We start from the raw sequence: 14246 nt of genomic DNA on the forward strand, positions 1-14246 counted from the left end.
GAGGCTCAGTGGCTTCCTAGCTCCTCTGAGATTAGTCTTCACAGTCTGATGAAGTTCTTTTCTGTTCACTGGTTTGGAATTCTCAGGATAGCCAGCTAGCCATATTCGAAATAGCTCAGAAGAATTTCCGAGTTGGAATATGTCATAATAGGTTATGAGTCTGTCTCTCTATTTTCATAGAAAGTTAAGAATTAAGTTCTTTGAAACACTTTTTTCTGTCAATAGCTTTTTGTAACAACAGCTCTATGCTATAGCACCCCCATTTCTGAGGAAATGAAATATCCCATGTAAGTTTCAGTTATTTGGAAAACTCATCGCTTCAACAAAAATGTCTCAATTCTAACCATTTTTTATGTGAATCTTATAAAATATATTATGCACCTATGTTTTTAAATGCACGGGGGTAGTATGTGAGGACATATGTCTTTTGGAATGGTGGAGCATTGCTAAGTATAGACAAACTGCCTGAAACATGGTGCGGAGAACTTTCATAGCTGGATCAGTATGCTTTTGGCTGCCAAAACCTTTCAAAATCTTCTTTTACTCTTGTGCTAAAAGGTAGTTGTTTAATAGAAGGTCATTATTCTCTTTAAAATATTACAGAAGAGGTTAAGGCCTAAGTACTTCATTACTTGTGTTGAATGTTTTAAGATAATCTTTACCTTGCTAGATTATTCTTACTTTCTTTCCTTTTTTGTGTGGAATCAGATTCGCTCGATCGAAGGCCAGCATGGCACACTTCAAGCATACGTGACTCCAAGAATTCAGCCCAAAACCTGTCAGGTCCGCCAATACCTTATCAAACCCCTTTCACTCCATCAGAGAACTCACTGTATTGATCATGACAGGTAGGACAAAGGGGAGAGCGGTTTACTTAGAGGGGATTACATGATAACCTTGCCTTTAACTTTTATAGTGTAAATTCTGGTAGATATTTATATATTTTAATTTAAATGCTATTGATTAATATTTAAAATGGATATTAGGTTGTCTTTCAGAGGCTTATCTGAGCTGGACTTTCCTGTCTTTACAAAAGACTACAATTGGAGATCAGTAAAGTAGCCATTCCCTCTCAAACACTTATCAGGAACAAACTATGTAGCATTTGCATTTTCTGTGAACAGGATATTGGTGGATTAACCTCAAACATTGTATTTGCTTTCTGTTTCATTCACCTCAGAAAATATTCTAAAGCAATGGGTTGTGATAGTCCCTGTATTTCTGATTTCCATTCTTTTTTTTTTTTTTTTTTGTATTTTTCCGAAGTTGGAAACGCAGAGACAGTCAGACAGACTCCTGCATGTGCCCGACCGGGATACACCGGCATGCCCACCAGGGGGCGATGCTCTGCCCATCTGGGGCGTCACTCTGTTGCAACCAGAGCCATTCTAGCGCCTGAGGCAGAGGCCATGAAGCCATCCTCAGCGCCTGGGCCAGCTTTGCTCCAATCGAGCCTTGGCTGTGGGAGGGGAAGAGAGAGACAGAGAGGAAGGAGAGGGGAAGGGGTGGAGAAGCAGATGGGCGCTTCTCCTGTGTGCCCTGGCTGGGAATTGAACCCGGGACTCCTGCACGCCAGGCCGATGCTCTACCACTGAGCCAACCGGCCAGGGCCTGACTTCTATTCTTATTTAAGCATCCTCTTGTTTGTAGTTTTTTGCTTTCTTTCCTGAAGATGAAAGATCATGGCTTAAGTGAAGGAGGGGAAGAAATGAATTAGTGAGTCCGTCCTTGTGCCATGCCTTGTGCTAGCGGCTCAGGTGGCATTTAAGTCTTAGAGCAAGACAGGTGAGAAGGTCCCCATGTAACAAATGAAAGGATGTTTGGAAAAGAAGTAACATGGTGGCATAAGAAACAGCTATAATTTGAGACCAAAGCCCATATATTTTTTTTCTATTGCAGTTTGTAATTTTAAAGATAGGTAATTTAAATATGATGGAGAAATATTTCAGAGATTTTGTTTGAAAATGTGAAAGAGGATTGATTTGTTTTGGGGTATCTTCCTGCTTCAGAGTCAGAGTTGTTAATGGTGATCACATGGTGTGCTGGAAAGAACGGCAAATGAACTAACTCAGAGGCTCAGATTATAATCTCCTACCTGTTCCTCTGTGACTTTCGGGAAATAATCTCTCTAGGCTCTTGTTTTCTCATCTGCAAATCAGAGGGTTAGGCTGGATGCTCTCAAAACTCTCTTCTGCTTTTAGGTTCTTTAATGCTGTGTCTTAAATTCCTTCTGAACCTTTAATTCCACAAACTTGACATTCTCTTAACACTTATAATTATTCACTTGATTTATTTAAAATCTCTCTGATATATTTTATTCCCTTGTCTGTGTAATTTTTCACGCTGGGAGGTGTTCCCTCCATCCAGAGACAGGCACAGCTGTAAGGAACAGAGCAGGCTGCAGACCCAAGAAGCCAGTGCTGTTCCTTCACACCATGCTGATATTCCCTAAGGAGATTCTTGTGTACCTCTGTTTTGGTACTTTGTGTAGTAGAAATACTAGATGAACTTTTAAAAATGAAATCTACCTGAATGAGCTGAATTTTATTTGTAAAGCATGTAATAATGGAAACAAGCTACTTATGTCACTTAACTGAGTATTACAAGTAGGTAGAGGTATACATAAACACTCATTTTCTTTTTTCCTCATGAAATCAAAATGTTCATTTATCTGATGGGTAAGATTAATCTGAGAATAATTAAATGGATACCTTTATATTTGTTTAGCTGCTATTGAAAAGTTCTGTGAAACACGTTGTACATGTAGCACCCCCCATATCCCATACACATATCTGCACCGCTCTCTGAATTACAGACCCATGAACACGCTGACACGTGTTATACATGTAGCACCTCCCCGTGTTTCCACACACACACCTGCACCTCTCTATGAATTACAGACCCATGAACACGCTGACACGTGTTGTACATGTAGCACTCCCCTGTATTCCCACACACACACCTGCACCTATGAATTACAGACCCATGAACATGCTGACATGTGTTGTACATGTAGTACCCCCCTGTATTCCCACATACACACCTGCACCTCTCTCTGAATTACCCATGAACACGCTGACACGTGTTGTACATGTAGCATCCCCCCGTATTCCCACACACACACCTCTCTATGAATTACAGACCCATGAACACACTGACATGCGTTGTACATGTAGTACCCCCCATATTCCCACACACACCTGTACCTCTCTGAATTACAGACCCATGAACACTCTGACTCTAACAGGCCAGTTCAGTTTTGCTGAAGTTCACTCCTGGGTGGTGTTCTGCCTTCCTGAAGTTCCTGAAAAGCCTCCAGTAGGGGAGTGTGTGACATTTTACTTCCAAAACACCTTCCTGGATACACAGCTGGAGAGCACCTACAGGTAAATATAACATTACTGTTCACAAGTATTTTGATCTAAATAGAGCTTCTAAATTTTCTTGTTTTAAAGCAGAAAAAATTTGTAAGCATGAGTTGAAACCTATACTGTTCAAGAGAATCTATTGAAAAACAAGTAGAATTATGAGTTTTTAAATAATGATTGAATCAAGATGAGTATGGAAGATCAGTACATTCCTTATTTCCAACAATAACCAGTTAGGAAAGAAATTGTCTAAAAATACCATTTCATAGTAACAATAATGTTGGTCAAATACGTTTGTAAATAATGATATATATGTTTGCTCGCTTATAGTTTGCATTAGATGTGGAAGGACAGGCTGTAAGCAGGCAGGATTCTTATAGCCTAAGGCTTAGTTTTAAGACTAAGTGTGTTTTACTTGCCCACTGGGTGCAAGCTAGGATTAAAGCTAATGGCCCACCAGTTTTTGGCTCCGTTGTTTCATTACCGACTGTCCGAATCAAATGCCAACCTGCATAGGCAGGTGGCTGTGATGGTGGCCATGGATACTGGCTTTACAAATAACAATAACAGAATGTCCATATAAAAGCTGTAGGAACAATCTTTATTAGAAATCTGTAGAAGTTACATGAAGAAGTTTTAAAATTTTATTGCCATAAAAGACTTGATTCAGTGGAATAATAATATACAATACTCTGTAGTCCTCAGTGTGAAGACACTGTGAATTTGGCAGTCCTTCCCAACTTGATTTGAACATTATCCTAATTCCAATAAAAATTTCGATTGAATTTCTTCCTGCAAAAATAGGAAATGGCTCGGTACTCCAGAGCTGAGGACATGCAGGTGTGTGAGGCCACGGGTTAGGAGGAGGTCCCTGGTTGCCCTTGCACATGGTGGGCGGGGGGGGGGGGGGGGGGGGGGGGGGCTAAGCCGCCCTGCTGAGTGCACTGACTGCCTTCTCGCCAGCAACCACTCCTGGCCTGACCGTTCCAGGCCTGACCACTCCCGCTCTGGTGCTGACCGCTGACTGCTCCCAGCTCTGAGCTTGCTCCTCCCGCTGACCGCTTGCTGCTCTGAGCTTTTGCCTCCCTCCCGATGTTTCAGGGTCTTGGCATTCTCGTTCTCACCTCCTCTGTGTTTGTGTGTTTGATCTTTTGTTTTCTTAATTTTGTTTTGTAAGGGACTGGGCTTCTTGTTCTCTTTCCATCTCTGTCTCCTAAGGATTCTTTGCCTGAGCAGAGTATCACTCCTGCCCGCTAGCTGAAACTTTAGCACGCGAAGTCAGGAAATAGCAGTGAACGCTAATTTTACCTCAGAATGCAGCCTTTTGGGACCTAGAACTCTCCAGAAATGTAACTGGTTATAGGATCAGCCCTATGGAGCTGCTCCACTGTACCTCCCAGGGGATCTGGTCTGTGTCCAACCCTGTAGCAGTGACCCATTTGCAGCCCTATAGGGGACCTCGCGCTTCAGTCGTAGCCCACAATTCAGCATGCTCCTGGCATATTGGGCATATTGTGCGTTTTTAGTGTATGTGCTGCCAAAGCAAGCGTCTATTGTATATTTTTATAATAGTATATCTGCTTTTTACCTGTCTGTGTCCTTTACTATTCTTTCTGCCAGTCAGAACTACCGTATTTCCCCACGTATAAGATGCTTCCATGTATAAGACGCACCTTAAGTTTGGGGCCCAAAATTTGAAAAAATAAATGTACTATATAAAGTTATTGAACTCAACTTTTTTATTTTTTTATTTTTCCGAAGCTGGAAACGGGGAGGCAGTCAGACAGACTCCCACATGCGCCCGACCGGGATCCACCCGGCATGCCCACCAGGGGGCGATGCTCTGCCCATCTGGGGCGTTGCTCTGTTGCATCCAGAGCCATTCTAGCACCTGAGGCAGAGGCCACAGAGCCATCCCCAGCGCCCGGGCCATCTTTGCTCCAATGGAGCCTCGGCTGTGGGAGGGGAAGAGAGAGACAGAGAGGAAGGAGAGGGGGAGGGGTGGAAAAGCAGATGGGCACTTCTCCTGTGTGCCCTGGCCGGGAATTGAACCCAGGATTCCTGCACGCCAGGCCGACGCTCTACCGCTGAGCCAACCAGCCAGGGACTTTTTTTTTTTTTTACAGAGACAGAGAGAGAGTCAGAGAGAGGGATAGATAGGGACAGACAGATAGGAACTGAGAGAGATGAGAAGCATCAATCATCAGTTTTTCATTAAGACACCTTAGTTGTTCATTGATTGCTTTCTCATATGTGCTTTGACCGTGGGGCTACAGCAGACCGAGTAACCCCTTGCTCAAGCCAGGGACCTTGGGTCCAAGCTGGTGAGCTTTTTGCTCAAACCAGATGAGCCTGCGCTCAAGCTGGCAACCTCAGGGTCTCGAACCTGGATCCTCCGCATCCTAGTCCGATGCTCTATCCACTGCGCCACCGCCTGATCAGGCTGAACTTCAACTTTTAGTCGTCATAAAATTCATACAATTCCTCATCACTGTCAAAACTACCATCTGTTAGCTTGTCCTCATCTGTGTATGATGATGAATCACTGTCTTAAACAATGAGTGCAAAAACAAGCACAAAAAAGGCAGGAACTGCAAGTAAAAAAACTACAACCACTGTATAAGATGCCCCCAGTATATTTACACCCCAAATTTGTTGGGGAAATGTATGTCTTATACATGGGGAAATACAATACTTACTCTTCAGGACCCAACTCACTAGCTGCATCTGTTAAGCCTCTCTTGATTCTCTTTTCTATTCCCATAGCATTTTATTCTCACCTGTCTTAGGTAGGTATTGTTGTTGATTTGAAGTGGACAATAATGTTTCCTATGTAAGCTTGTATCTCTAAATTAGACTGTTACTTATTTATTTTTTTAAATGTTTTTTTAATTTTAGATTTTATTTATTCATTTTTAGAGAGAAAGGAGAGAGAGAGAGAGAGAGAGAGAGAGAGAGAAAGAGAGAGAAGGAGGGAGGAGCAGGAAGTATCCACTCCCATATGTGCCTTGACCAGGCAAACCCAGGGCTTTGAACCGGTGACCTCAGTATTCCAGGTCGACGCTTTATCCACTGCGCCGCCGCAGGTCAGGCTAGACTGTTATTTAGTTATCTAGATTAAGTACACGTGTATGGAGGAAGTACAGAAGCATGTGCTTTGGAGGCAGACCCGAGGTGTGAGTCTTGGCTCTGTGCCTCTCCAGCTGTGTGACCTCAGCTAGGTCACTTCACTCTTTGAGCTTTAGTTTTCTCTTCTGAGGAATGAAAACAATAGCACTTCCTCATTGTGATGATTAGAGAAGTCATGTAAGTCATTCCACTGATGTTGGGTACTATGTGTTTAAATTAAGTATCAGCAGTTAAAATTAAAGACTAGTGGGAAATCTCATGATTTCCAAAACACAGTTGGGATCAAAACAGTAAGTATGTATTACTCATCTTTCTAGAAGAAAGATCTCAGTATTTGCTTATACCTAGTCTATATAAACTATTGGTGTATATGAAAACTAAATAAAAAGGCAGCATTAAATACATGTAAAATGGTATATGTTAATTAATTGGGACACTTTTGGTTATCATCAAAATGAACCAAACACAAAACAGACTTAACCAAGTAGAAGGAATTTATCAGCTCCTCTGCCTCAAGACAGCTGGACTAGCAGCTTCACTGAGGTCGTCAAACCTGCTCTTTTCCCATTGCTCAGCTCTGCTGGGTCTCAGCTTTTCCATGTAGTGCCATGGTGGCCACCGCAGTTCCATACAGCTCGCTGTGCCGTCGGCGGCTGTAGCTGCCTTTCCCACTAGTTCTGGTAGAAACAAAAGTCCCAGGATTGAGTGTCATTGCCGAGCTGTGGACCACTGTGGTCAGGAGTCTGGGAGGCCCTGTTTAGCTAAGCTTCCCACTGCAGTCCCAGAAATGGGGTTGAGGCCAGTGCCAGTGAAAGTTTGTGGATGGAGAAGGGAGAGCGAGCGGTGCCAGAGAAAGGTCCTGTGACCATAACATGGCAGTGGGTGCCGGGCATGAAGAACAGATGGCACTTGTATGTTTGTTCTCGGTTCTAAGGATGAAGCACATAGTCATGCTGTTTGTGATTTATGTGAGTACATTAAAGAAAAAACATATATGTAAGTAAGCAACTCTGTATTTTATATTCATAAGGAGTTAGCTATTAGAAATTTTTTTAGTGAGAATAAGTTGTTTTAAATGAAGGACATATAAATTGGTATATTTTAAGAGGCATATACCTAGCATCTTGTTAAGTTTTACAAGTATGTTCAGAACTTGAATTAATATAACAGTATAAGGTTACACATTTAAGTATGCTTTATATCAATAATGAGATATGTATATAAAGAAATCTAAAATCGCCTGACCAGGCGGTGGCACAGTGGATAGAGCATCGGACTGGGATGCCGAAGACCCAGGTTCGAGACCCCGAGGTTGCCAGCTTGAGCACGGGCTCATCTGGTTTGAGCAAAAAGCTCACCAGCTTGGACCCAAGGTCTCTGGCTGGCTAGAGCAAGGGGTTACTCGGTCTGCTGAAGGCCCGCGGTCAAGGCATATATGAGAAAGCAATCAATGAACAACTAAGGTGTTGCAATGCGCAATGAAAAACTAATGATTGATGCTTCTCATTTCTCCGTTTCTGTCTGTCCCTGTCTATCCCTCTCTCTGTCTCTGTTAAAAAAAAAACAAAAAAAAAACTAAAATCAAATGAAATCTAAACACTAGTTACAAAATATGTATTTACTGAGTGTATTTCCATCTAAAGCTGTTCTTTTTAAAAAATATATTTTGTAGAAAAGGAGAAGGAGTCTTTAAATCTGACAACATTTCTACTATATCCATCCTAAAGGATGTGCTCTCTAAAGAAGCTACAAAAAAGAAAATTAACCTAAACATATCATACGGTAAAAAAAAAAAAAAGAATCTTTTTTCTGGGCTTGTTTTTGGGGGGCGGGGTTGCTATTGTTAGAATAGTAATGTTTCTGATCAAAATGACTTTCTAATTGTGCTTTGCTCGACTTCTTCCAGAAATAAATGAAGTATCAGTCAGACACACTTTAGAGCTCATCCACCCAAAGCTGGAGTACCAGTTGCTTTTGACTAAGAAAGTTCAGTTAATTGATGCTCTAAAAGTAAGTGTATGTCTCATGGATTATTATTTTATTGTGATGGGTTTCTAAAATTCTGCATTTAAATTTGAACATTAAGTTGCTTCTGTTTTTAATTTAAAATAGGAATTGCAAGTTCATGAAGGAAATACAGACTTTCTGATACCAGAATATCGCTGTATTCTAGAAGAGGCAGATCACCTACAGGAAGAATACAAAAAGCAACCTGCACGTCTTGAAAGACTCTATGGTCAGTGGTCTATTCTAGAATACCTTGCTGTGTTTCTTTTCTAGCTGTTTGTGAAGGATTTTTTGAGAGAAGTTGGGCAGAAGAGACAGGCAAAGATTACAGCAGTCATGAATCTGTGACAGCCAATTTGTTACTTACAATATTTATTTTATCAAGTCCATTTTAATATTTAATATTTTTACTTGATAAGTTACAAGTAAAATTAAGAAGTAATATAAGTTTCATGCAGTGGATTTAGATATATAAAGACACCTGCTGTGAAATGAATATAACCTGTGAAGCATTAAGATTTAGGCTATATTTTACACCAGTAATTTTCAGGTCTTGTTGCTATTGTGAAATACAGTGGTCCCTTGTCTATCGCGGGGGTCAGGTTCCAGAACCCCCACCCCGTGATAGATGAAAACCGCGAGGTAGCAACCTTATATTTATTTTATTATTTATATATATTTTAAGGCTTTATAAACCCCACACACACTCATATAAACCTTCCCCACACTGTTACTAACCTTTCCCACACTTAATTTGCTTTTTTACCACAAAAATAATTAAAATAATGAATATATGAAAATACCTATAAATCACAAAATCCCACGATATAGTGAAAAATCTGTGATACAAAATTAGATATATACAATTTAAAAATCCGTGATACGGTAAGACTGCATAAAGTGAACTGTAATACGGCGAGGGATGACTGTATCAATGTGCAGCATTTCATATTTTTTAACAAAATTTAATAGGAGATATAAATGTGCTGTGTCAACCAAAACTCATTTTGCTTTGCTGGTAGAAGTTGGGTGTTCAACAAACTGTACTGAGAGCGAGAGCAAGAGGGAAGGAACAGCTTAAGAAAAACTTGTTTTGCAGTCTTTACATGAGACCTCTTGTGCATAGCACATCTCTTTATAGCGTCTTCATAATCAGGTGGGATGTTTAATCCCTACAACAGATCTACAAGACAGATGATATTATCTCCTCTTTTCCCATTTTTTTAAATTAATTTTAATGGGGTGACATTGATAAATCAGGGTACATATGTTCAGAGAAAACATCTGTAGGTTATTTTGACATTTGATTATGCTGCATTCCCATCACCCAACGTCCAATTGTCTTCTGTCACCTTCTAACTGGTTTTCTTTGTGCCCCTGCCCTCCCCCAACCCCCTCCCTCTCCTTCCGCCCACCCTGTAACCCCCACACTCTTGTCCATGTCTCTGCTGTTTTCCAATTTCTAATGTGAGCTCTCAGACTAAGTATTTGTTGTCACGTTGCTGGGCAGTGGCACAGCCTGCAGAGCCACCTCCCCTGAATGTGTACTTTTTGTGCTATATCAGGTCTTCTGTGGAGTTCATCTGCACGGATCCTTCAGCCTATGTCACAAATTTCTTGTCTTTTTTTTTTTTTTTTTTTACAGGGACAGAGAGAGAGTCAGAGAGAGGGATAGATAGGGACAGACAGACAGGAACGGAGAGAGATAAGAAGCATCAATCATCAGTTTTTCGTTGTGGCACCCTAGCTGTTCATTGATTGCCTTCTCATATGTGCCTTGACCACGGGCCTTCAGCAGACTGAGGAACCCCTTGCTCGATCCAGCAACCTTGGGTCCAAGCTGGTGAGCTTTTTGCTCAAGCCAGATGAGCCCGCGCTCAAGCTGGTGACCTCGGGGTCTCGACCTGGGTCCTCCACATCCCAGTCCGACGCTCCATCCACTGCGCCACCACCTGGTCAGGCTCATGTCTTATACCCAGAAACTTGCTCACAGACTGTAATAATGTCTAATGTCTCAGTATTTACTGTATGGCAAGCACATGATCTTTTATCCTATAGCAACCTAGAAAATGTGCAGTGCAGAACCACCATCTCTCATCACCAGTTCCAAAATCCAGAATGCTTTGAAAAACAAAGCATTTTTCATAAATAATTTTGCATCAAGTCTGACTTGATCCAAATTACTTTAATGATAGAAGTTCACTTAAACTGACAGGAGGTTACTTAAAGTCTTTTTATTCCACTTAGTGTGATTGTTTATCCATAGATTTTGTTGCAGAAATATTGCTATGTTTTGTCATCAAATGCTGCCACACTCCCCTGGGGTATTATGCCACATATCCTATATTCCCTAAACACCTCTTGCATCTACAGTTTTGGATAAAGGATTGACAGCTGGGCTTATTCCCATTGTACATATGAGAGAACTTCAAGGTGAAATAATCTGCTCAGATCTTTTTTTCTTTTTTTTTTTTTTGTATTTTTCTGAAGTTAGAAACAGGGAGGCAGTCAGACAGACTCCCGCATGCACCCAACCGGGATCCACCCGGCATGCCCACCAAGGGGCGATGCTCTACCCATCCAGGGCGTTGCTCTGTTGCAACCAGGGCCATTCTAGCGCCTGAGGCAGAGGCCATGGAGCCATCCCGGGCCAACTTTGCTCCAATGGAGCCTTGGCTGCAGGAGGGGAAGAGAGAGACAGAGAGGAAGGAGAGGGGGAGGGGTGGAGAAGCAGATGGGCGCTTCTCCTGTGTGCCCTGGTGGGGAATCGAACCCGGGACTCCTGCACACCAGGCCGATGCTCTACCACTGAGCCAACCAGCCAGGGCCTGCTCAGATCTTTGAACCTAGAAATATTTGCCTTCAGGTCAAACCCCAAGAATGGTCAACATATAGATGGAATGTTTTAATCTAAATAAACCTGTTAAGAACAGAATCTCTACACTGTGTCAAAATGGTCAGCTTGTTGTGAAAAACAAATCACTTGTGATGTTACATATACCAAGAGCAGTTCAAGACTGGTCAGCAGTTGACTGAATTAATAGCTTATAACCAATTGTTAAGAAAGTTATTAGCCCTCCCTGGCCGGTTTGCTCAATGGGAGAGTGTCGCCAGGCATGTGGATGTCCCAGGTTCAATTCCCAGTCAGGGCACACAAGAGAAGCTGTGCTTCTCCACCCTGTTCCCCTCCTCCTCCCCCTTGTCGCTCTGTCTCCCTCTTCTTCTCCCACAGCCACGGCTCCATTGGTTTGAGCGCATCGGCCTGGGCTCTGAGGATGGCTCCATGGAACCTCCGCCTCTTTCGCTAAAAATACCTTTGTTGCGAGCATAGCTCCAGATGGGCAGAGCATTGGCCCCAGATGAGGTTGCCAGGTGGATCTCAGTTGGGGCGCATGCAGGAGTCTGTCTCTCTATCTCCTCTCCTCTCACTTAGAAAAAAAGAAGAAAAAAAACAAGAAAAGAAAGTTATTAGCCAAAAGATTTATATTTTGAAACTTGCCTTAAAATACCACCAAAATAAATATTTTTAAGCATCAGTCCTTTTAGCTTTGTGTATAAATAGTGGAATTACAGGTGCTTAGAAAAAGATTATCAAGCAATCACTTACTTTCATTAAGTACTGTGTCATTAATTAGAACTAATCAATGACAGGAAATTAACATTTTCTTTATAGGCATGATCACCGATCTTTTTATAGATAAGTTCAAATTCAAAGGCACCAATGTAAAAACCAAAGTACCTCTTTTACTGGAGATTCTGGACAGTTATGACCAAAACGCACTAATTGCTTTCTTTGATGCTGCATGAAATATAAACAAGGTAAAGTTCCAGAGAAGTTGTCTGTCTAGATGAAAATGTTAAAATTATAAGCTAACTGTACATACTTTTATCTCAAATACTTTTAAATATTATCTAAAAATATTTGATATCTAACTTTTTTTGGTAATGCTATTTCTTTTGATGAGTGCAACATTTAAAAAATACATAGCATTTTTTTTTTAAAGGCTATTAAAAAAAGACATTATTTATTCTTTTTTCAGAGAGGAAAGAAAGAGAGAGGGAGGGAGAGAGAGAGAAAGAAGGGGGAGGAGCAGGAAGCATCAACTCCCATATGTGCCTTGACTGGGCCAGTCCAGGGTCTCAAACCAGCGACCTCAGTGTTCCAGGTCTACGCTTTAACCCACTGCACCACCACAGGTCAGGCATACATAGCATTTTTATTTTTATAATATGAATGGAATGATTATAAGGGATTTTAATGAGTTTTTTTGCAAGTGGATGTTTTAACTTTTATGTTGAGAAACAATACTTGGAAAATAAAAATATAGAGTGTGGGACAAAAGTAGGTTTATAGTTCGTATGGAAAAGAATACAATAATTAATAAACACTAACACAAGAATAAACTGTTTTGTACACTCACAACTGTAAACTTACTGTTGCCCCACCCTGGATTTAACAAGCTACACACATTGTATGTACAAACTGCTTCACATTTTCAAAATATATTTACATTTGTTAACTCATTTTTACAACAGATATTATTTTTTTTCAAATCATATAAGAAAACTGATTTTAATTGCAGTTAAGTGATGAAGAAAGAGGACATGCTATTATTTTGCAAAGCTGGGACTAGAACCGACATTCTGGTAACTGGTTTGTGTCCAGGTTATTTATGTTGTCAGCTAATGGACATAACCTACCAAATATTTTTTTCTTGGGGTTGATATTGATTTGCAACTGATTTCACTCTTGCTTGATAATGACCATTGTGACCGTGTTCAGTGTGTGGAACGCTTGAGTTGGCCCAGTGGTATAAACTATGGGCAGGGAAGTGAGCAGAGCTAGCACAGAGTGAGGGCGTGGGGTGACCTTACCGTGATGTTCTATAACCAGTAGAGCTACATGAGTGTCCATGTGAATAATGCAGGAACAGTGGGGGCTTCTTAGATTTTCCTGCACTGGTGTCCACTTGTTTCCTTTATATCATGTGTGAAGGGAAGTGAGGCTATGGTAATTTTGTTTATTAATCTTAATTCATATTTATTCATGTTTAGGGGCAATTTGTATTTAAAGGTTGCTTTAAAATGGTGTGAAAATTATGGAAAATAAGCTATTCGTGTTTTTAAGAAGGGCACACTCATGAATTTGTTATAAAATGCTTATTAATTACATACCATTATATTTGTTACTTATGCGCTAGCCTTGTATATTAAACGTAAAAATTTGTTAAAAGCACAGATTGCTAAAATTTTTATTTTAATATCCTAGATTTTCCTTTATTTAAGCAACGTTCATTTCTAAATGGCACACGTATCTAGGTCACTGGAATTTCATTGAGTGCTTTGCTGGCTGCTCCAGCTTGTGGGAAAATGGGTAAAAATTAATGACTAGTTGAATTTCTTGTAGTGCTTAACTATTATATCAACAGTAGTTCAAGGAGGTACCTAGAATTAATTACATCTTCATTAGGAAAAATAAGCCTGAGTGAAGAAACAGGCGATAAATGACCTTGTGGTCTGCCACCGGAGAACCTGTTACAAGGTGAGCAGTGTTAACCGACCTAGGCACGTAATTTAGCCCTGACGACAGCGTATGACAGGTAGATGTTAAGGGACAGATAAGAAAACAGGCATCAGAGACACTGAATAATTTGGCCGAGAGTAGCGGGCCGGTGGGTTGCCAGGCCCGACTTCAGACTTTGGGAAACAAGTCGGGCAAGCTCCTGGAAGTCCCGGGGCCGA

The 14246-nt window shown here is 41.1% G+C and overlaps 1 protein-coding gene across 3 annotated transcripts in view; it reads left to right on the top strand.

The window, feature by feature from the left end:
• BBS7 (Bardet-Biedl syndrome 7) overlaps positions 1–13730 on the top strand; it is a 45913-nt gene extending 32183 nt beyond the window's left edge. Inside the window, exons 14-20 of one of the 3 annotated variants that reach the window (XM_066233857.1) lie at positions 709–848; positions 3222–3386; positions 8170–8279; positions 8404–8507; positions 8610–8733; positions 12178–12323; positions 12545–13729. In XM_066233857.1, the coding sequence (XP_066089954.1) occupies positions 709–848; positions 3222–3386; positions 8170–8279; positions 8404–8507; positions 8610–8733; positions 12178–12311 (777 nt within the window). In that variant the 3' untranslated portion in view covers positions 12312–12323; positions 12545–13729. Of the gene's footprint in view, positions 1–708; positions 849–3221; positions 3387–8169; positions 8280–8403; positions 8508–8609; positions 8734–12177 lie in introns of all 3 variants that reach the window. The other 2 variants (XM_066233868.1, XM_066233848.1) reach the window with 2 other exon arrangements.
• Positions 13731–14246: the final 516 nt, after the last annotated feature.

The sequence above is a fragment of the Saccopteryx bilineata genome, chromosome 1 (genome assembly GCF_036850765.1).
Source record: "Saccopteryx bilineata isolate mSacBil1 chromosome 1, mSacBil1_pri_phased_curated, whole genome shotgun sequence".
NCBI lineage: Eukaryota > Metazoa > Chordata > Mammalia > Chiroptera > Emballonuridae > Saccopteryx > Saccopteryx bilineata.